Below are 24,288 nucleotides of genomic sequence, written 5' to 3'. Positions count from 1 at the left end.
CATTTGTCCCAAACGGTTTTATATATCAAGTGACTGCAAAATCCTGAAAATGTTTGCATTTGTATCAAAAAGCTTTTTACCAAGCTACCATTGCCTAAATGTGTATATCTATCAGCAATTTTGTAAGCTAGTTTTTTCCCCAAGTTGCAATGTTACATATAGCTCTGTTTACATGTCTTTATTCCACTTAAATGTACAATACATTTCTCAGTTTTGGACACTTGCTTTGGCAATGTAAACATATATTTTCTCGTGCCAATAAACATAAAGCTCATTTGAAGTGAATTGAACTGACAAGTCTGTTGATGTCAGTTTTAAGATCAGACGTGCCAGTATTATATTAATGATTATAACTTAAGCTAATAGTTAATATAAAAGGTTATAATATATATATAAATAATAATAATAATACGAGCCCTGGCTTGGAACAGTACTGTTACTGTAGCGGCAAGCAACACAATGACAGAAAGTAGCTCATAATAACATGTCTATGGTGGATTTTTATGAAACAAAAACTTTGCAGATAGAAAGAGGATAAACCAAGATTTCCGTACAGCTGCAATGTTGGTGGATTTAACGTCGTTTAACACAATCAGATCAGACTTTTCTGTGTGGATGTATGGGCTGTCATAAGGGTTGGTGTTGCAACTCTAGAAGATTCCAGACATTAAAAATAGTATCTAAAAGAGTTGCTTGCGGCCACTGTCTGTTACTGTGGTTAACGTTGCAAGTTTGACACAATTAGCTTTTGAAAAGCAGGGGCAATATAATTAGAACAAATGCTACCTACTTTATATTATACATCATCATCGTACAGTACGTATATTATGACATTAGTTGACAGTATGTAAATACCTGATAGCTCTCTGCCGCCACTACGTTTGTGTTGTTGTCGCAATGCTTCGCCTTCGAACAACTTCCGGGTTATTTCCATTTGCTTTCAAAATAAAAGCACCTCCCTACGGTTGGAACGCATGTGTAGCTATTCATATTTTTGCGCAATGCTTTACATCAGTGGTTCTCAACCTGTGGGTCAGGACCCCCAGGGGGGTCCCCACATGATTTGGGGGGGTCCCCAGATGACAGTGAAGTGACAATTTATGGACTTTTAAGACCTTTTTAATACCTAAAAAATAAAAATAAATTAAAGAAAAGAAAAAGACCATTACTGCATCAAAAGCAATCAACAAACTATACTATAAAACATTGGCCAAATTGTCAAATAAAATAAGAAAGAGGCAAATATTGTGAAAATATTTATTATTATTTTCACAATATTTATCTGTGGAGCGGAGTCAAACAAAATGGGGGGTCCCCAGTTCAAATATGATTATTTTGGGGGTCACGGCCTGAAAAGGTTGAGAACCACTGCTTTACATTTGGGCAGTGGTGGAAAACGTACAAATTTTTTACTTAAGTAAAAGTATCAATACTGCAATGTAGAAGTACTCTGTTTCAAGTAAAAGTCCGGAACTCCAAATTTAGTTGCGCAAAAAAGTACAAAAGTAATGGTATCAAAATATACCACGAGTATAAGCACTCATTATGCATAGTGTCCCGTTTCACAGGTTTCAAATGTCTTTTGAAAATAGCAGATCTACAAGTTCACAATGCGTCGCATGGCGACACATTGTGAGCTTGTAGATCGTATTTTCAAATGGCCGAAAAGTATATATAGGGCTGAAGTGGTTTGTAATGATAATCAAGATCTATAAAGTAACTATAGTTGTCAAATAATTGTAGTGGAGTAAAAGTATGATATTTGCCTCTGAGATGTAGTGGAGTAGAAGTAAAGGTATTGAAAGTTGGAATTACTCCAGTAGGCCTAAAGTAAAAAATACATCAAAATGATACAGTACTTGAGTAAATGCACTTAGTTACTTTCCACCACTGCATTTGGGTTACATAATGCTTAATAAAACTAAAAGTAAAAACAATGTTAAATCGCAATAATGTGTAGACTAAACACTGAATATTAAATGGAACATTATGAAACAGTAAATGACCAACTCTTTCTAACAATTTAAAGCAGATACTTTTACAATGAAAAATAAAACTGGAGGATATATGTTTAAAATATTTTATTATACAATTATAACAAAGAAATAATGTCTGCAAAAAAACACAAAAATGTGTAGAAGTAATGTCATCTTCGTGGTCCAATGCTGCCCCCTGGCTGCCAGCCTCTGAACTTCAAGTTGGTGTTTTGTTGCCGTCTCAATACGCTGTCACCTTGATCGACATCTTTAGGTTTATCATACACTGTAGAAATATGAAATTCTTTTCTGGCCCTTTTCACAGGATACAAGTTTAACTTCTCTCCATGATACCTGTAGAAACAGAAGAATTACACGCACGCGTCATGAAATGAAATGATCAAATGTGACGAGACTGTACACCGACTCAAATGCAAAACACCAACTTCTATTTTTGTCTCTATTTTTTCAAGACTACTCACCCAAAACCTCTTTTGCATTTGGGATGCTGTCCGTCGTTCTCCAGGGCTGCAGGGATCCCGACCTGGCTGTTCCCCAGACCTTCTCCATCCTTCCATCCCTGCTTCTCCATCACTCTACGACCGAAACCCTGATCAGGACATCAACGACATAACATCTAAGTTCAGTCATTGGTTCTCAAACTTCTTTTTGATTATAAAGGACCCCCATAACTCTGACAGTGTACAAATGGAACCAAGTGGACCCCTAAAGGAACATTTGGTTCCATTTGTATACTCTCAGATGTTGCAGACCTTTAAGGGTCAATTCGGTTCCAATCATACACCCTCAGAGATACAGACCTATAAGGGTCCATTTGGAACCTCCTCAAGGAACCCTGGGGGTCCCTGGACCCTGAGCTAGTTCCAGCTCCAGGATGAAACTATAAGAAATAAGTCAAATAAACTGTGGTGGTGAGAAATCACTACCTTAGTAAATTTCTCAAAGCTGCCAATTGGGTGGCCACGCCCCGACCTGTCTTCGAGCCCATCCCTCAGCCTCTTTTCATAGCGCATGCGCACATAGTCTCTGGAGTCCATGTCACCGCCATCTGTGGGGAGGGGACAATAAGGATAAAGATTACTTATTTATTTGTAGAGCGCTTTTCTAAAAACAAAGTTTTAAAGTGCTTTACAGAACGTAAAAAAAGCAGCAAACTCTGCAAAATCAGAATACAACAATAAAAGTCAAATAGAAAACAAATGTAAAAAACAGAGCTATCATAGGCAAACAGAGTTAAGAAAAAACACTTTAACATAGAGGTATGTTTTCAGAAGTGATTTAAAAGAAGGCACTGATGTTGCTGCTAGCCTTAGCTCCTCAGGTGGGGCGTTCCAAAAGCCTAGATGCCCGGACTGCAAAACCCTGATCGAACCCTGGTAATGAGGCAGGTTTTAGGAACAAGCAGGAGGGCCTGTCTGAGGATCACAAGGCTATGCACAGGCCAGCATATACGAAACAATAGATATCGTTGCTGTCGGGCAGAAACTTCCTATCTCCGTATTCTAACTTTTTTGTTTTCTTGTAAATTAACACCCTACTTGATCATACTACAGCGTCACACAAAAGCATCAAAAAGGAGCAGTTCCACAAGCTTTTGCGCTTGTAGATCTGCTGAATTTGAATCCTGAAAAGTAACAGTAACATAATTTCATTTGAAGTCAAATGATATGAAAACATGCAAAGGACATGAAAACATGCAAACGTGAAATACCTTTGTCATAGTAAACACTCATGTCAACGTCCCAGTCATCTGCGGTTTGCTCATCAAAATCTATGGGAAAAAGATAACAAGGAGACAAAATCAATGTATGACTTAGCAAATACACGTCATTCATGGGTGACATGTACTGTTAAGAACAAATCTTCACAAATCTTACATACTATACATGCATTTCTAGAATTAACTTTTCACATCATAAGACAGCTATTCTTGAATAGCAAATACATTCTTCTTAAAATAATGGTAGGGCCACATAATATTAGTTTTCTGTGTGTTCCTTATATGTTCAACATTTTTATGAAAGGCTGAATTCTAATGGTTAGAGCTTTCCTGAAGCAAATGTTATTTCTTAAATTGTATTTATTTGAATGCATGTTGTCCTGCATAGTAACATACTACTTTATTTAGGCAACAGTGACCAACAGTTTTCCCTATATAATGCAGCCTCTTGCAACATGAATATTATTTTGCCGTTGTTGTCATTTTTCATAACAGAATGAGCAAAAGGGTGTGATCACTGTCCTACGCAGTGGGTTGGTCAAACACCTCTGCCCCAAGAGGAAGTAAGAGCCATCATATCAGCACATATATCACCAGGCACTACGGCCCGCAAAAAATAAACTATTTATTGGCTTGCTTATTCCGCTGGAAAAATAAGTATTTGTACTTTTTTGCTGTTTTTTATAATTGCATATATACCTCAACTACTGTATGTTCATACCAGTGTCATAATATAGTTAATATGTCATATCCTAAAGATATTGACATTTAAATAAAATGTATTGCCAAGTTTTCTTTCGAAGGGGTCAGTACTCAGTTCCATAAATCAGTCACCTGGTGCAGAGGACTTTCTGTGTTTGATTGATTGAATATTTTACTGACTGAATTACAGAGTACAACGAGTTAAAAAAGACGCTAAATGGATGATACAAAAAAAGCCAGACAAGCCTGTTTCTTTGTGTGTGCGTGTGTGCGTGCGCACACGTCTGCATTGGAGAGTGGGGTGTGATGTGATGCTTAATTCAACACTTGTGGAATGTTGGTTACCTCCTTCCTCTTCGGCCCAGTACTGGGCATCGGTGTAGAACACCAGGCCCGAGCCTCCCTTCTCCCATTTCAGCTCAATCTTCTCCTCAAACAGCCTCTCCTTGCACCGCTCCTGGCTGGTTACGTCCTCATACAGGGCCTCATGGCGCTCCCACTCCTCACAACGGTCGTCATCCTACGCAAAAACAAGAGGAAACCCAAATGAAGAAGTGAAAGCAACGCCACTTACTCTGCTCAAATGAACATAGATATCCTCTCATTAACTACAGCATACTCACTCTTATATTCTAGGCAGTATAAATGTCAAACTGAATCTGAGACACTTAATTGCGAAGGAATGAGGAATTTGCTTTGGCACATGGTGTAGCTACAACCAAACATTAAACCATTTCTAACCTATCAGGAGATAGATTTAAAATAAATCTGCAGTCCTAGGCATACCTGAGGACCAGAGTTGAAGCACTCAGACACACAGAACTTGAAGGGGGAATTCACTTTAAACCATGTCTGGGGCGTCTAAATGTTGAATCAATCATCAACTTAAAAAACTGTCTGGGGAGCACAAAAGTCTCAGTAGCCTATATGTAATAATGTCCCCAGAAGTGTTTTAAATAAAGTGAAATTGCCCTTTAAATATACTGAAACATGACAATGCAGAAGATATTGAGACATTAGACTATCCACATGTAACTTAAATTGATGTAAACCCACATCATCTGCATTAGACTGGCCATCTTCCTCATCCAACACCTCCTCTTCTTCCTCCTCCGCCTCAGTTGCACCCTGGCCAACGTCACATGGTTTCCGAGGTCCTAACCGTTTAGGAGTCACTCCGCCAGGGCCTGCTATTTCATGCCCCGCAGCAGTAAAGACATTGTCTTCCGTCTGTGGCATTGTGAAGGAGTCATAGTACTGGAAAGGGACATTGCCGTAGCGGCGGTTGCAGCTGGTCTTGGGGAACGTGAGGCCCAGCTTGCGGATGAGACGCGGAGGCAGACGGCAGGACTGGATGAGCTGGAGGAAGACTTTGATCGTCGTGCCCACGTTGCCGTTCTCCATCAGAGACGGGGGATTGAGCTCGGGTAAAGCTTTGAGGTCGGCCTCTGTGAAACACTCCGTCAGCGACACACGGCGCCTCTGCTGCAGTTTCGTTTTGTAGGGGAATAAATGCTCATCTGAAACAGCAATAACATTTTGTTGCAATTAAGAGTTCCTTTGTGAAGCACAAAATACAAACTGGAGCCGAACAAAATGATGACACAGCATCACAGCTGGAAGATATGTGACGCAAGACTAGATATTGTCTGCGAATTTGAATATCTTAATATTGTGATAAGGCACACAGTAAAGTGATGTAATTTCCAGGCCTTTACCCACTTAATTATATAGGCATTACTGATGATTATTTTTAAAAAAAATCACACGTAAATATTCTGTAGCAAGTACCAATGGTCATTCCCACAATATCATATTGAGGTATTTGTTAAAAATGATTGAGATATTTTGTTTTGTCCATTAGATTGATATTTATTTTCTTGTCTAGTAATTCTCCCAAGACAATGGGAGGTTAGAACAATTAGTTAGGGCTGTCATAATATTACATAATCGTTTTATCTGAATTATTTGAGATAATCACAATTAATTTGCACAATCGTCAAAGTCGTTTCCATGATGAAAAATACATTTTATGATATAAAAAAGCAGAAATAGCTGATCTACAAGCTTTTTTAATATTTATTTGAAAGTATATTATTAAAGATGTCAATCATTTATTTGCATATTTAAGTTATTTGTCATATATGCCATGTGCAATTTCTGTCTAAAAGCCAAACTTTTATAATTCACTATTATCAATGTTATAATTTGTATTCATATGTTCCAATGTTCAATGCCAAAAACACAACGAAATTGTTGGGGTCCAGGGATGCCTATGGGTCTTTGGGGGGTTTCCCAGCTAAATGACTGATAGTTAAATTAACACAGCACTTAGCAAAGTATATTGGGATCCCAAAGATAAAAAAAATAAAAAATAAAGTTAAATATTTAATTATATATGTATTATCCAACGGTGGCCTAATAATGCATATCAAACTGGAGGTGTTTGAAATGAAGAAGGTTGCAGAGTATCACTGAACTAACCTGTTTGCTGTGACACTTTGATCCTCTTGATGACACATCTCCTGGACAGCCAGTTCCCCTTGGGGTCGATCCACTGGTTACCAGCATACAGTCTGAGCAGCCGGTCAGCGTGTTGACTGTGGACCGCCACGATGCAGCAACACGTCTTCACTGCTGGACAGCGGGGGGAGAAGTACACACATTATTTACTTACATAGAAGTAGCAATACTACAAGGTAGAAATAACGCTGTTACAAGTAAAAGTCCTGCATTCAAAATTGTACTTGAGTAAAAGTACAAAAGTACTAACTGACATCAAAATGTTATAATTATGCAGAATATAATAATGACCCATTCCTGTTTCGAGCTTCAAGTTTTAAGAATGTGTCAATCTTTTGAAGCTCTTGTAGAATAGACAAAGTAGAAAATACAGCATAATTGGTTTATGTATGCTTTGTAATAACAATCTAAATCTACAAAGTAACTTTTACTTGTGACTAAAGTTTTCAAATAATTGTAGTGGAGTAAAAAATATTGAATTGCCTCTGAGATGTAGCAGAGTAGAAGTATAAAAGTATTGAAAAATCACACCCAGTGTGAAGTGAGCGGTGTTATTTAGAAACAACAGTGGTCATCACAGTGATGGAAGCTCACTTTAAAAAATATATGATTTTTTGAAGTGCGTGGTGCTATTTATAGGTTATTATTTCATCATGCGTCTCGCTAGCCAATCAAAGCAAAGGGTCTGAATAGAGTCAGCCAATCACGGTACGGCGAAAAGGGTGTGAATAGAGTCAGCCAATCACAGTACAGGGAAAGACGAATTCCCAACCCCACTTATAGGAGCGGCTACACCGCTCAAAAATTGACATACTCAAGTAAGGAAAAAAGCTCCTCATAACTGTACATCAACAGTACATCATCATCCTGCTACTGTGAGATGACAGATCATTCTGTACATTGGTGTGATGTAAAGTTGTAAACCGCCTCATTTCCAATGTAAATTAAAAGCTAGGGCAAGCTATATTTCTTTTTGTTAACATAAAGTGTTAAGTAGCTCTATATTCTGATAGTAATCATTGCTAAAGAGTGTTTGTTCAGTAACATGAGTCTCCTCCTTGTCTCTCCAGCTCTTTGATGAATAGAAAACTCATTTTCAGGTCGGGATACCAACTTTATCCAATCAGGAGAGAGAACTCAGAAAGGATACAGGATAATCAAGTAGAATTTGGAAGTGATGACACAAATAAATGAGCAGACAAATTGGAACTGGAACAGTATAAAAAAATAAGCTGATAAATAGGTACTCTCTCCTGATTGGCTCAAAATGTGTGACCCACCTGAAAATGTATTTTCTGTTTATTAAAGAGCTGGAGAGACCCCTGTTACTGACCAAACACTCTATAGCAATGAATATCAGAATATAGTGCTTTAACAAAAAACGTTTTGTTTTCACCAAAAAATATCACTTACCCTGCTTTAATCTGAAGAGTTGGTGTTTGACCCTAGGCCAGGCAGTAGGTGACCACAGCCTTCAGAATCAAGACTGTCATAGATTTATTTTTATCGTGAGATAAAAGAAAACTATGACCCGTCCTGATCCAAAGCAGCCAAGGCTATAGCCTTGGATCAAGACGGTCATCACATAAAAATGACAGTCTTGTATGAAGGCTAATAGGTGACCATAGCTAATAGAGTAAAAATGGACTAATAGTTTTTATAGAGTCGTTCCGATACCAGTATCGGAAAAGCTGCCGATACTGCCTAAAATGCTGGTATCGGCGAGTATGTCAGTCTATGCCATTCCGATACCATGTCATTTATCACATTAGATTTCATTTACAGTCATATTTAGAATTGATGTTGCTCGACTGGTATCGGAATCAGATCGGTATCGACCGATATGCAAGTTATGGGTAGGCCTATCGGAATCGGGAAAGATAAAATGGTATCGGTACAGCTAAAAAAAATGGTATCGGTACATCTCTAAAATAATATCAGTTATACAAATAATTATAAAATTAATACGTGGTTTGTTTGTTTTTTAAACTATGTTATTAATAGTTTTATACAAATAAAAACAAGTTTTTAGTTACCTTTCACCGCTGCTGTTGGCTTTGTTTCCGCTGACATGGAAGCTCCAGAGTTCTCTCCTTCCAGCGGGCTCTCCTTAGGGTCCTCATCCGTCCTCCGTGCGTCCTCCTCGGCCTCTCTCAGGACCTCGGGTCGGTCTTTAGGCTCGCCCTCCTCGGCCTCTCTGAGGATCTCGGGTCGGTCTTTAGGCTCGCCCTCCTCGGCCTCTCTGAGGACCTCGGGTCGGTCTTTAGGCTCGCCCTCCTCGGCCTCTCTGAGGATCTCGGGTCGGTGTCGGTAGTGGAAACAGTGGAATCCTCCACTCTCTATGAACTGGCTGAAATAGTTCCTCAGGGTGGCTGAGCGGAAGCTGGCAGGAATGTTACTGATGGCGAAATAATACACGACAACTTGTTCACTGTCCGCCATGATTGTTTACAGCAGCAGCGGCTACATACGTCATCAGTGGAGCGACGTTCACGTGTGACGTCAGATCCTTTTTACGTCGCATTCTGATGAGGTGTGCGCGTGCGTGCGTGTGTGCGTGTGCCTGTGTCTGTGTGTCTGTCTGTCTGTGTCTGTGTGTGTTATTTAGTTTAGTAGTCCAAATTTGTGCAAAAAATAAACCTCAATTGCAAAACTCTGGACCTACACTTTTCAATATGTTCTCCAACCAGGAATGATACAATAACTGATCATTATAATGAAATTAATCATAGAAATCTTACATAAATCTAATCATTTGATCTCCATCTTGGGATTTTATCTCAATCCTATGATTAAATGACAACAAAACTGACATCATATAGATGGGTAGTTGTGGAAGAAGTATACTCAGTAGCAATACCACAATATAAAAATACTCTGTTACAAGTAAAAGGCCTTTATTAAAAAAATGACTTGAGTAGTACTGGAAAGTAAAAATGATTCTCTACATTTGTCAGATTTTGTTCAAAAATTGTTGATCTACAAGATCTGAGATTGTTTTCAAATAATCTAAATCTACAAAGTAACTGGTAATTATAGGCGTAGGCCTATCCTGTCAAATATTTTTGTGGCGTAAAAAAAGTACGATATTTGCCTCGGAGCAGTAGTTGAGTAGAAGTTATAAGTTTACAGAATAGTGCTACTTTAAGTCAAGTCAACTGTAAAAGTACCTCAAGACAGTACTTAAATAAATGTTACTTTCCACTACTGCAGAGGAGGGGATTTAAATCATGGAAATTATGTATAATCAGTGTTAAGTTTCTGTTTACATTGTTACATACACAGACTGAACCAAGGAGTGCTAGTGCTATTAGAGTTCATCATACCTACCTAGATATATGACCTTCACCTGCCATGGGTTTATGGTAGGATCATAAAACTACGCTTCACTTCTGGATCCTGACATCACTTTAGAGTACGTATTCTGACCTGTGACCTGTGAGTTAACAACAGTAACCCTGGTGCCCCTATTTTCTATTATTTTTTTAAATAACAGATTAAGCTCACAGCACGATAGATTTGCTATTTGTCGCTTAAGTGGTAAAACAAATTATTGTAGTAGCTGTGGGAACCAACCTTAAGAGTGGGTATAGTACTACATGTGATGTAGTACTTAGAGTGTAGAATCTAGATGAGTGTACAACTGCCTACAACAGTTAATTCAAAGTTGACTGTCAAACACGGATTTAGTGAACCAGGCCATTTTCGATGAATTGAGTACAAAGGACCCCAATGGAAACAAGCCATATAGTGCTTTCTTGGGTTTAAAATCCTCTTCACAGACCTTGTACTGAACTGTACTTTCCTGTGCTTGTCTTTGCAAACTGTTAATAAAGTATTCAATCAATCAATCAAAAGGCCTGCACCTTACATTTTTGAGTGGTTCCAAGTTCGCAGAATCAAACCAATGTAGTCATACTATTAAAATAACTAAAGGAAACAGGGGGGGAAGCAATAAGCTGCAATCATATTTGGCCCGCAAAAATCTGTCGCTGGCCTAACAAACACTCTCTCCCCCTCTCTGCAAATATGCACACACTGTGTTTATTTGGACTCCTCCTTGAATTTTAATAAACAAGTTTCTAGTGTACTGAGGGGTAGCTTTTATCAGTTAAGAACCATAGCTAAATTGAAGCCTGTTTTAACACCCAAGGACCTGGAAACAGTTATCCATGCTTTTATCTCGGTTGGACTATATCATGGGCTGACTCAGTCCACTCTCTCCCGTCTACAGGTGGTCCAACATTCAGCTGCCAGACCTTTGACCGGAACTAGGAAGTGAGAGCACATTACCCCGGTTCTGGCCCAACTGCACTGGCTACCAGTGAAACATCGTCTTGATTTTAAAATTTTACTTTTTGTTTTTAAAGCCTTAAACCTTAAAATGGTTTCTGCACCTCCTGCCCCCAGGGTACTTAGGTCATCTTCCCAAATGCTCCTTGCTGTTCTCCCAACAAGCCTAAAAACTAAAGGTGACCGGGCCTTTTCTGTTATTGCCCCCACACTCTGGAACAACCTTCCTTTGCAAATCAAGTCCAGCTCCACCATTGAAAGGTTTAAATCCACCCTAAAAACTCACCTCTTCTCCATTGCCTTCAGCTCAGTCTGAGGGTAATTAACTTATGGCCTACTCTGGAATGTATTTTTGGAATGTACTTTTGTGTTAAATTGTTTTGCTTTTTGTTCTTTTAATTATGCTGTATTTGTATGAGGTATTGTTTTTATGGTTCTTTTACTATGGTGTATTTTATGAGGTCTTTATGATGTTATTTTGAATGGAAATTACTTTGGGTCAACTTCTGTAGTTTTCAAATGTGCTATACAAATAAAGGTGACTTGACTTGACAATCCGGAACTTATTTGAATTAATAAAACATTATTTTAACCCATCTCTATGGTATAGTATGTTAATACAATATAACTAGTACATCTGTATGGTAGAGTATGTTAATACAATATAACTAGTTAGTAGTACAATATGTATGGTAGAGTATGTTAATGCAATATAACTAGTACATCTGTATGGTAGAGGATGTTAATACAATATAACTGGAACATCTGTATGGTAGAGTATGTTAATACAATATAACTAGTACATTTGCAGTGGTTGGAGTTGGAAGTGGTCTCTCTACTCTTCCAGTGAGACATTTAAACCCTACTGGTTGACCTAGTAGCCTAGTACTGCCTAAGCTCATAAGTGCAACATCTCTTCTGTCAAAGTGGATATGTCTACTTGGCTTAGTGTCCTGCATGGGAGACTCAAGTTCAACTCCCAGGTAGGACATGAAATGTACATATTGCAGCTTTAAAAACCTTAGCTTATATAATGTCTAAAAAGATGTAGGCTGTAAAATATCTGAAGGATCAAGGATGCTCTGGTGGATCAACCTCTCAATTGTAAATGTCTGTCAATAAGGGTTTATTTAATTGATTAATTAATGCATTTATTTATTCACTTTCTTTCTGAATACTCTAATTTAGCACCTTCTAACTCAGTGATTTTCAAAGTGGGGTTCGGAGACCCCCAGGGATCCTTGAGGGGGTTCCAGGGGGTCCCCAGCTAAATAAATGAATATACAGTATAGCATTAAAAAAAACACTTCAACCACTTCAGCCCTATTTTATATGCCGGCAATTCAGAAATTGTAAAAGAAAATCCAGAAAATGTCTAACAGCAAAGAAAACAAATAGCAAATCTTATCCCAAAACCTTTTCAGATGGGGGTCCGCAGCCAATTACATATCAATGTGGGGGGTCCTTGACATGAAAACGTTTGAGAATCACTGGTCTAACTGTGGCAGAAGCCCTGAGTGGCAGCAGGCCAGCAGGAGTTAACAGAAGGTCCCGAAAACAATATCCCACCATAAGGGGGCGCCCTTACCCCTGGGTTGATGACCTTGTGGGAAAGGGAACCATGCAGGCAAGCTGAATCTTAACAATAGGTCAAGGCCAAGTGTCATGCCCTGGACATCATGCAAACACACAGCAGGGCTGTTGGCCTGCCTATTACAGCAGCAAGAGTTCAATGACTCCCAGAGGCTGGAAGCTCGAGTTCACATCTCCTCAGCTCATTATGGGGACATATAAAAGTTGTTATTTCACTCCAACAATGAAGTTTATGTGGTTTGAACAATGATCACTCACCTGTTTGTCCTCAAGAACTGGTGAAAACATTTGTCCTGTTTTTCACATCTATTTTTGGTCTTGCTATGCTTTATTCTAGACGGGTCAGTGTTGTACAGAACTTGGTTCTCAAAGTGGGGTCTGGGGACCCCTAGGGATGCACATTTAACATTTTGGCTATTCGAAAATAGCCGATCTACAAGCTCACAACACGTTGCAATGCGACACATTGTGAACTTGTAGATCAGCTATTTTCGAGAGATGATGACAAATCTTCTTTTATGGGGGTCCCTGGCACAAAATCTTTTCAGACGGGGGTACATATCAATTCGGGGGTCCTAGTCATGAAAATGTTTGTCGTAGTAGAGAGACAGGAAAGCAAGGGCAGAGAGAGAGAAGAGACATGATGCAAGACAAAACAGGAGTTGGATTCAAACCCTCACCACACTAGGACCAGGCAGGCACCAGTGTGCACCCCTATTTACAAGTTGTTTTTTATTTACTTACTTACTAACTAACTTTAATTTCAGTCTGGCAAAGGTATTCATGATGCAGAAAAAATAATAATTCGAATTTCAGAAAGATGAGCTAAAACAGGGACATCCCTCAAGTGACAGCAATTACATCATATTGCGCCATCATCATTAGGCCTATCTCCTCTCTGGTCTTCCACTTTCACAGGTGTGCCGTATGCATAGCATAGCATACACAGCCAGCCCTTATTACATTTACGGAACTGAAGGACCTTTTTTTTTTTTCTTTTTACTATCTGGGTGGAGATAAGCGTCTGTCCTCCGTGCCCGTCTCTGCCTGCTCCCAACTGCTATAATTATCTTTCCTTATCGCGGGCCTTTACAACTGTTAGGACGCTTCCCAGCCCAGGGGAGGTTACTATATACTATAGTAGAGTGTGTAACTGTCAGAATGATCACGTCTCCTCTGCAGGAACACTGATTCTCATTCTGTTCAATTTCAAGGACCCCCCCCAGTTTGATATGCATTAGTCAGTCCACGGACACCCCATTTATTACCATGTTTTTATCTCTGGGACACCGATCTACATCTGTAAAATCCTGCGTGTTCATTTAACTCTGTGAATTCACTGTAAAGTCTGTGTCAAAATAACACACACACACACACACACACACACACACACACACACACACACACACACACACACACACACACACACACACACACACACACACACACACACACACACACACACACACACACACACACACACACACACACACACACACACACACACACACACACACACACACACACACACACACAGTGAATTCACCAGTGTTAATTTGCAATGTGACCAAACGTCCATTTGGTTCCATTTGTACATTCTCAGAGATACAAATGAGTACATTAACAATGAGTACTTTACTATGTGTGACCAAAAGAACAAGACTTTAAGTTCTTTTTGGTATCTTGGGACCGCACGCGTGACAAAGAGCTCTATTGAGTCTAAATACCATACAGCTGATACCACCAATGATTTAAGTGCATTTGGTTCTCAACCAATTCTTTATTTCAAGGACCCCATGATTCTGAGAGTGAACAACTCTCAGAGTTACAGACCTGTAAGGGTCAATCTGGGCCCCACTTTGAGACAGAGAGCAAGGGAGTGAATGACACACAGCGGAGCAAACAGTCCATGCGGTTTGGATTCAAACATGGGGAAAGATGACATTCTGCGCTCCAATCATTCAGCTAATACAGCTATCAGGTCAAACCACCAGAATCTTCCTATGCAACATGTGGTCAGAGCATATTTTCAAAAACACAATGTGTGAAGGTCAAGGCAAAGTCTGGTTTATTTGTGATCAACAAAAGTTGACCAATGTCAATGAATCACATTTGGCAAAGACAAAAATAAGATGAATGCATGAAAATAAAAATATGAAATAAAGGTATGAAATACAAAAGACAACACAAGCCAAGCATTAAAACTCATCATGCCAAAAAGGTGTGTCTATGACATTTAAAAGAGTCAAAGGAGGGGGAAGACCCAATAAAAAGTGGTTAACTATTTCCACAGCCTTGAGACAGCATTAAAGTAGCATTTAACTGCGTCTGGGATAAAGGAACAAACAGGAGTTGGTCAGAGGATCAAATTAAGAGGCGACGGCCTGGAGGTGGAACAGGTAGATCTCTAAAAACAAATAATTAAACCGTCAACTGGATTCTGTATTTGACAGGAAGCCAGTGGAGAGGCCAATATAATTATGGGAGATGTGCACTCCCTCTTCCTACTGTAGGTACCCACTGTACCTAGTCTAGATTATTCTAGTGTAGAAACACTGTCCACCAGAACAACATTATTCAACTCTGGTGAGTGTTAAAATGTGCTGCCAGAGTAGTGGTTCTACAACAACCCCCATAACAGAGACCCATAAGGGACAATTTAGAACCCCCTCAAGGAACGCTGAGAGTACCTGGACTCCACTTTGAGAGCCACTGTGCTATAAATAAATAAAAGACAGACAATCGTTTTGGTGACTGGTGCTGCCAGTTGTGTCTCACATATAATCTCTTTATTGCGGTCATTCACCCGTGTGTGACCTTGACTCCACAGCTCTCTGCTTTCAGAATGACAGAACTTGTATTCCAATCGCTTTACCAAAAGGTGATAGGTTGTTAACATTGAGCTTCTTGTGGTGTGTGTATGTATCCATAGCTCCATAACCTGTAGAGCATCCCCCCTGACAAAAACACTAAAATATCACGACCGGTGGGGGAACTCACTGAGGATTCTCCATTTGTTTATTTAGCACAATAATAAAGTAATTAGCTTATCAGTATAAAGCCTTGGTGCTAGGCACAGAAAAGATAACAATTCAGGGCAGATCACCAACAGTGCTTAAGAAGGGGGACTTGAGGAATAACAACCTCAATGCAGAAACCCCCCTGGAAAACATTTCCCGTTGATGACGTGATGCTTAAGACCTTGTGTTTTTCAGCACCACATCCAGTATGTCGTAGGGCTGCCTGTCACCTTAACAGATTTAAGCTGACAATTGGGTTTTTGCCATTGAACATTGGAACATATGAATAATTTGTGTTTGCCTTTTAGGCTTCATAATCAGAAATTGCACAGGGCAGATATGACAAATAGCTGAAATATACAAAAGAATTACTGGCATATGTAATAATTATAAATAGTTGAAATAGCTGATCTACATGCTTACCACGCATAAGCGATGCGTCTCAATAATTGCGACGCGTCTCAAATAATCGCGATTAGGCGATTGTGTAATAATTGACAGGCCTGCCTACGTCCCTGCCACCTGGCATTTAGGTTTAAACACTTGCAAAGCCTTATCTCCTGTTCCTCTCTGTCTCAAGTCAAACCAAACCTTGGATGACATGATCTGTACATTTATGTGGAAATAAAGTTTCTATTCAGCTTTCCCAAGACCAAGTAGCTGATCGTGGACTACAGGAGGCAGAGGAGAGAGCCTAAAAAATGAAGAAAACTGTCCTCATCCATTTCTCTCCTCAGTGGGTTGACCCATCGATCTGAAATTGCACATGAGTGTTGACCATTGGCATGTGCTGCAGATAGCTCCCCTCCGGTTGATAAGATATGCTCACAAGGTGTTCTTTTTCTTGTACAGACATTTGTTAGCACCAATGCTTTGATGTCCATCAAATGCCAAATGCCGTGAGAACTGAATAAACAAACATACAGTACACTAATTTAGTACTTAAGCATTCTCACAGAGAATCTCACAGAACAAATACACTTAACGATGTACACCTCATTGGCCGCATCAACTATGGGGTTACAAATCTTTTCTTTTCTCTTCTTTAGAAACTTTAGAAATCTTGATATGACTCTTAAACAACAGCATCGCTCTTTAGTCTTTGCTTGTTGCACGTTGAGTGCTCTGTTCAGATTGACTACGCCTGCCGCGTATTATTTAACGGTAACTAGATTCTACCAAGCCCCGCCCTGCCTGCCACGCGATTGGCTGAATGCAAAAACTAGAAAACAACGACTCCGCCCCCAGAATGGTGGGGGCGTTGTCACATTCTAATACAGCTCAAAACCCTAATTTACCGACTGGTCTGGTGACGTACCTTTCTGAGCATTGGACTACAGATTCCAAATCCCCCGCGATCGAATCCCACTGGCGACAGACACTCTTTTTCTGACAACCGCGGACTATTCTTTTTTGCCGATAGAGTATAGTTTTGGACTGGGAAGGAGGCGCACAGTCTCAAGCGAACTTGAGCCACAAGGGGCACCACTCGAAAGCGAGTGAGTTGCCGTGCCAAACGTTGCGAAGTTCGCTTGAGCCTACACAGCGCCGTCCGAGTTATGTACCGATAGGCAGAGAATCGTAAATCATGTTTTGGGGTGAGCGTTTGCCCCAACTGCCGCTCAAAGTGACTACTGGCCAATCACAGCGTGTCTTTTCCGGGACTTGTCAGAATCTAGGTTGTATAAAACTACCATGTGCCTCTGCCTCCGCTCTGGTAATTAACTGTGATCTAAATTGCCTTTGCTGATTGACTGATCTGATTCAGCTGTTAGAGGTTAGTGTGACCTTAGTCAGTATCAGGAAACATACAGTAAAGGACCTCAATACACATGTAAAAACAAAGAGAGACAAATACAAACATGAATTGACCAAAACAAAAACATTATTTACTTATTTATAAAAAGTCTGATGGCAGCTACAGACTGCGGAAGGCGACTTGTCACTTTCTCCAAATCTAAGCAGTTTATTAGCATTTCCAGTGAAATCTCACTCAATCAAGACTCTCTATCCTTTTCCATTCACATTCATTTATCTCCTCAGTGGGTTGACCAGTTGATCTGACATTGCACATGGCTATTGACCATGGGCAGCACTCAGAGTGCTTCAGTGACAACGACCAATCGGCGGATGGGGACATTATTCAGTTACATGGCAATTCTCATGCATTTTTCTCCCAAGTGGGTTGGTTACTCCATCTGAAAATGTGCATTGATCATTGGCATCCGACGATCTGATAACCCCCCCCCCTGCATGTAGTTTGGGTGAATGCACCCCCAGGTATGGACCAGTAAATGAAAATATCTCAAACTGAATAATCTAGAAACCCCATTGGGACACCATGCACATGTCACAGGGTGAATGGAGAACCAGGTAGATTGAAGACAGAGCGCTCGTTTTTAGGCACGGGGCTTCGGAGCGAGGCGGGGCTTTTCGAGATAGGGTTTATTAGCGAGGCTCGCGAGGAGGAGGAGGAGAAGGAGGACGCGGCGCTGCGAGGCGGGGGTTTATTACGCGAGGCTCGCGAGGAGTTTCCTCCTCCTCCTCGCGAAATAAAAAGTCGCGGAGAGGCGGGGCTTTGATGTGCCGACGCGGACCTGTCTTTTGTTGTTGTCTTTTCCCCCCCACATAGCAACCAGGAAGCTACGCTAGGGGAACGCTGAACACGCGTGCACACGCACACGCTTGTCCACGACGGAGGCGCGCCGACTTAGTGGAGCTTGAGGCCGAGGAAGCGCGCGGCGCGAGTGCCCGCGCTGACCGGCCGATGCTCTACTAGTCGACTCAGCGCCGTTTGAGTTGTAAACCGATAGGGACAGAATAGTTCTTTTCATGGATCACTGTGTGTGTGTGTGTGTGTGTGTGTGTGTGTGTGTGTGTGTGTCAGGGAGAAAGTAAAACAAAAGCCAGAACACAATAAAAGTATCTTAACAGTCCTGCTTTCAATAAACCAAAAAAAAGCATGAGCGCGTGCGCGTGTGCTTGTGTGTGTGTGTGTGTGTGTGTGTGTGTGTGTGTGTGTGTGTGTGTGTGTGTGTGTGTGTGTGTGTGTGTGTGTGACTGTGTGTGTGTGGTCGCAGCCATATATGTTTGTGCACAAGCCTGGCTTGTGGCTCCCTCTAGTGTTGCTTCTACAGAATTGCTGGGTGGGTGGTAAAAACGAACGTGCCTTCTTCAATCTACCTGGTTCTCCATTCACCCTGTAACACATACATTCATCATTCAGTGATAATTAATCCAGTCTATCTACCAAGGCGTTACTTACTAGGCTAGTGCAATGATTTGTTTGTAATGTTGTAGGACACTATGTTAAAGGGATAGTTCACCCCCAAAATGACTTTTTTCACCCCATGGAGACTTGAATTCATGGATATTTTTTTGTTTTTGTCGCATTCCTAAGCCAATAATTTGATGACCAGCAGCAGTTCCGGTATAGGAGACACAAAGAGTCTCCTTTGTGTCTCCTACTGGAACCGCTGCCTACCGGTCCACTGGTCATCAAATTATTGGCTTAGGAATGCATGCAACAAAAAAAAAATATATATCCATGAATTAAGTCTCCATGAGGTGACTAATCGATAGGAAAAAAATGTTTTTTTGGGGTGAGGTGAACTATCCCTTTAAGGTTTAAGATGTATTTTTGCATTATGCAATTCTGAATATACTGGTGAAGTAAAAAAAAAAAAAATTTGTGTGTGAACATAACAGGTTTCACATAAAAGGAGACAAATAACAAGGACTGGACTTGGTGAATGTCATGATAGGACTAAATTCCCATTAATAATGTAATGTTTAAGACCTGTTTCTCAGCCCACGTGTGTCCCTTCCTAGCATATATATATATATATATATATATATATATATATATATATATATATATATATATATATATATATATATATATATATATATATATAGGTTTAAATACTTGCTTTCCCTCCTGTTCCTCTCCTACGCTGCTTCAGGTGAAGTCTAATCTTAGATGACATCTGTGGCTACATTTTGCCATGTGTACAATAAAGTTTCTATTCAAACGAGTTATACCAGTGGTTGTGGTTCCCAACCCACAGTTAAATCGCTGAGGTATACAACAGTCATTTTAGTTTCCGTTTTCCTGCAGTGTGTCCACTGATAATGTATGGAAGACTCACTGACTCGCAGAACAATTGTTATTTTATTTGGCACATAATGTACTGTGATGTAAATGCACATATGAGCTCCTCTCACAGTTCCAATGTCATCATCAAGTATGCTGACAAAACAACACAACAATGATGGGCCGGATTGTCGACTGCCTACAGAGACGAGGTCAGATCACTGACACTTTGGTGTCAGGAGATGATTAATCTTTCAAGAAAGATTCCATTCCACTTTTTTTTTCTCTTCTTTATTTTGCCAAAGGGTTCCCAGATTGGGAGATGATTGATAGATAAACCTTTATTGATCCTACTTCTGTGTTCACTTATTCTGTTTTAATAAACGTGATATCGTACCAACATAGGACCCACAAGGACACTTTACCATAAAACTTAGATGAGTATCTATCTGAGTATATCAAGGACCTCATTGGAAACAAGACCGCAAGGACTTTTATGAACGGACTTTTTAGACAAAGTATTTAAATGTAACTACCGTCTGGGCACTTAGGTTGGTAATCCAGCCTGACAGCGTGTCGCGGGTTCGACTCCCGATCCTGACGACCTTTGCTGCGTGTCACCCCCACCATCTCTCTCCCCATTTCCTGTTAGCCTACTGTTCCTATCAATAAAGGCAGAAAAAGCCCCAAAACGATAAAAGAAAAAAGACAGTGTGATGATGAGCTGAACTTTTGATCACATTATTTGATTGAGCATATCTTCTGCATTTGTGGCACCCATTTGAAAACATTAACACGGCCTGTGTGCTACAGTATGTTTAATTGATTACGTGTCTCCATGGCACACTTCTTTTCAATTTAGCATGTTCGAAGGCCCACAATTCAATGTCATCTCTGAGATTGAGTCCTCTTCGATAAGGCAAGGCACATTTCAACAACAAGGCAATTCAAAGTGCTTTACATAAAACATTAAGACGTCAAGCATTAAAGGAGTACATATTTTTTATCAATTACTCACCCCATGAAGCCTTTGAATTCATGGAGATGTTTTTGTCAACTGTGCCACAGAGAGGCGGTAACGTTGCTGAAATTCTCAAAGAAAGAGAAGCATATAGTGTATAGATTGCAGACTTTATCCTCCAAATGAGTGAACGATGAGATTCCATGGCATGTCATGTTCTAAGGAGCTCTGGTGGGAACAAATAGACCTATTCAGGGTGCACCCAAGATACAGCACAAGCATTTCATTAGATAGGCACATTTCTGTAAGCAGACATTATGTATGAATCGTGGTGTCTCACAGCTACCTTTCCTTATGTGTGGACTAGAATATGACAGATGGCACACGTCCTGTTCAATGAGGAGAATAATTAATTGTCTATTTAGAACAGATCGTCAAAGTGTTTTTAAAAAAGGCTGCAAGTGGGCCTTTTTTAAAAACACTTTGACGATCTGTTCTAAATACCCACAGGTAGAGTATCACTGAATGTATATTTAATATAAAAATAAATAAGGGTTGGTTATACAGTATGCCTCAAGGACTTAACTTATAGGTCATTGCCCCCCTCTTGGCTTTGGCCTCGTTCCACCTGGCAGTGAGCTGGCAGTGTGAGTTGGCTGATTAGCTCTGCAGTCCTTGGTAGCTTGGTACTGCCTGGGTTAATGACACAGGCTCAGAGATAAGGCCCACCGCACCTGATATCCAGGCATTTCTCCAGCAGTTCCTCTTTCATTGAGGAAAGCTTATCTTAACTTCCCAGGGATTGCTCAGTCAGTTGCTCAGCAATACAGTGAGTTGTTTTTCACCCGAACGGGGAGTATTGACAAGTCAAGGTCCACGAGGCTGGGAGGGTTGGTCTTATAAATAGAGGCATCACAGCAGACAGAGGCACCAGTAAGCCTACAGCCGGAGACCTCGACATAGTGAGGAGGAGGACAGTATAGCATTTGAGCCGAATTGAGAATTTAAAACCAGCAACTGCACCGATCTCTCTACAGGCCTCGACATGGAGAAGGGGTGCCACTGCTCAGATCACAGTGATCGACACTCAAACGCCATCCTCTACAACATCCTGAGCCGAAAGGATAGCGGCACCTGCAATCAAAACAACAATAACTACAACTCAAAGCCACACGGGTGCAATTGTGAGACGCGGCGGACAGTTTGCTTGAAAAGGCCGTCGGAGGTTTGCCAGGAAGCCTCTGCGGTCCTGGTCAAGACCATTCACTTCATGAAGAGCTTACCTGCGTTTAACCAGCTCCCGCCAAACGACCAGTTTTCGCTCCTCAAAAGCTCCTGGGCTCCGCTCTTCATCCTGGGTCTGGCCCAGGAGGGTGTGGACTTCGAGGTGACCGACAGCCCCGCCGACAGCATGCTGAAGAAGATCCTGCTCAACTGCAAAGAGAACGCTGAGACGGAGAGGGAGCAGCCCACCATGGCCGGCGTCAGCAAGCTCAAGTCCTGCCTCAAGAAGTTCTGGAGTTTGGATCTGAGTCCCAAGGAATACGCGTACCTCAAAGGGACCATGATATTCAATCCAGGTTAGTGTTCATCTGCTGGCGCGAACGAACGAATGAATGGCATCACTTGATCCCTTGACAATCACTCAGATTCTTTCATCTTCTTTCATGTACAGTAAGAATTATTTGATTGATTGATTCATTTACCTTTTCATAGACAAAAATGCCTTTATAAGAATATATATTTGTACGTATCTGTCAAAAGGATAAAACACAAAAAGTCTCGAGAGCTTATTTCCATTGTGGTCACAATGGAGCATATATTATCTTTGCATCATATATCTAATTTTGGTCACTTACGTATTTTGGGTTTCTTCTTCCAGACGTACCGGACTTAAAGGCAGCCGTGTTCATCGAGTGCTTGCAGCAGGAGGCCCACAACGCCCTGAAGGAGGTGGTCCAGCCCCTCCATCCCTGGGACGAGGGCCGCTTCGCCCGCATCCTCCTCACCGCCTCGTCGCTGCAGACCATCACGCACGGCCTGGTCACGGAGCTCTTCTTCAGGCCCGTCATCGGAGAGACCAACCTGCTGGAGCTGCTGGTCGACATGCTGTTCTACAGATGATGAAGGCAGAACGGTCCATCATGTGCTCGCTTCTTAAACACTTCTAAACCCCTGCATCCGTATCGTGGGGAAAGCTCAATACGCAAGAAAATAGCAGGTCGAGAAGCTTACAACCGAGCTTGTCGATCGGCTATTTTCTGCGAAAGCTTTCCCCACAATAACAGAAAACAGAAAAGACACTAGTATGGGATTTAAGTGGTTAGAATGTCCCCCGGGACAGTTTAAGAACAGACTTATAGTGGGCTGAGAAGTTTAGAAGCTTTTTTCTTGACCTGTTCGGACATGAAAAGAAGACATTTGGGTCAAGTGTGGACTGCACAAATAAGCACTGATGTATATTGGAGACAAAATAAATAATGTGACCTGATGCACATTAAATTGTTTTCTGTTGGGGAAAGAGAAAGATGAATTAGGATCAGAATTAAGGTCATTGTTCCTACAGTTGTACAGAATTCAATTTTTGCTGTGGCACACAGTTCCAAAACGTTCTGCTCAGTACAAACAGACTGTATCCGTTATGAATTATGATTATGGGACTGACCTTTAAGGTCAGTCCCATAATCGTAATCATAATTCATAACAGTGTCCTAACACTGTCGATCGGGTAATGGTGTTATACTGAACGTACCTTAGGTGTGCTTGAATGTTGTTAATGTTTTGTAAGCATCCACGGAATGCTGTTTTTCCTTCCCTTTTTCAAATAAATATATTTTTGTACAAGAACGACGTCTATCTCAATGTTTGAAAACACATCACAGTGAGCCATCGGTAAAGAAAAAACACACTAACAGAATATTTATCTTTGAGGGCATCCACGTGAGAATACTAACCATTTTCTTATGATTTACAAATCTGGCAAGGCAAGGAATAATAAAAGTAAAACTGGCAGGATATCTTGCTAATTTATACTATAAATTATACTTCAAAGGAAAGTAAAGCGCTCGATGGGATATCTCATGCAAAAGGTACAGTAGTAGGTGGTGATGTTAGGAGGGAATTAAAACAGATAAAAAGCCTGAACTGAATGGCTAGTTATTTATGGAGCAATTAAAAACCAACATGGTTCGGACCCAGACAGTCAGAGGACATCTCCTTGGTTTGTTTTTTCACCACGGAACATTACGAACCCCAGTTACATTACATTTAGCTTTTGTCAGTGTTTTGCTCTGTGGTGGGGGGGGGTTCCCAGGGTGTCCCCAGAAACATTTGTTAATATACAATAGCATCAAAATCAGTTTAACCACTTTAACCCCATGTAC

At 40.7% G+C, this 24,288-nt stretch overlaps 2 protein-coding genes across 3 annotated transcripts; one reads left to right on the top strand and one right to left on the bottom strand.

Annotated features, from left to right (window-relative positions):
* Positions 1 to 2,066: 2,066 nt before the first annotated feature.
* gpatch3 (G patch domain containing 3) lies at positions 2,067 to 9,403 on the bottom strand. 2 transcript variants are annotated; one of them, XM_080426039.1, is made up of 8 exons: positions 8,979 to 9,403; positions 6,904 to 7,056; positions 5,476 to 5,939; positions 4,765 to 4,939; positions 3,709 to 3,768; positions 2,924 to 3,045; positions 2,459 to 2,586; positions 2,067 to 2,330 (listed from the first exon to the last, which is right to left on the bottom strand). In XM_080426039.1, exons 1-8 carry the CDS (start codon positions 9,382 to 9,384, stop codon positions 2,147 to 2,149), a joined length of 1,692 nt encoding a protein of 563 aa, XP_080282165.1. In that variant the 5' UTR covers positions 9,385 to 9,403; the 3' UTR covers positions 2,067 to 2,146. The 2 variants fall into 2 exon arrangements, with proteins under 2 accessions (XP_080282165.1, XP_080282166.1); XM_080426040.1 differs by having other exon boundaries at positions 6,904 to 7,053.
* Positions 9,404 to 21,910: 12,507 nt separating this feature from the next.
* On the top strand, positions 21,911 to 23,476 carry nr0b2a (nuclear receptor subfamily 0, group B, member 2a). Its single transcript, XM_080425551.1, has 2 exons — positions 21,911 to 22,485; positions 22,788 to 23,476. The coding sequence occupies exons 1-2, from the start codon at positions 21,951 to 21,953 to the stop codon at positions 23,027 to 23,029; spliced, it is 777 nt and encodes a 258-aa protein (XP_080281677.1). The 5' UTR covers positions 21,911 to 21,950; the 3' UTR covers positions 23,030 to 23,476.
* Positions 23,477 to 24,288: the final 812 nt, after the last annotated feature.

This window comes from Gymnoscopelus braueri, assembly GCF_963280865.1.
Source record: "Gymnoscopelus braueri genome assembly, chromosome: 4".
Classification (NCBI taxonomy): Eukaryota; Metazoa; Chordata; class Actinopteri; order Myctophiformes; family Myctophidae; genus Gymnoscopelus; species Gymnoscopelus braueri.
The sequence above is the reverse complement of the archived record's forward strand: the minus strand, read 5'-3'. Positions and strand labels throughout refer to the sequence as shown.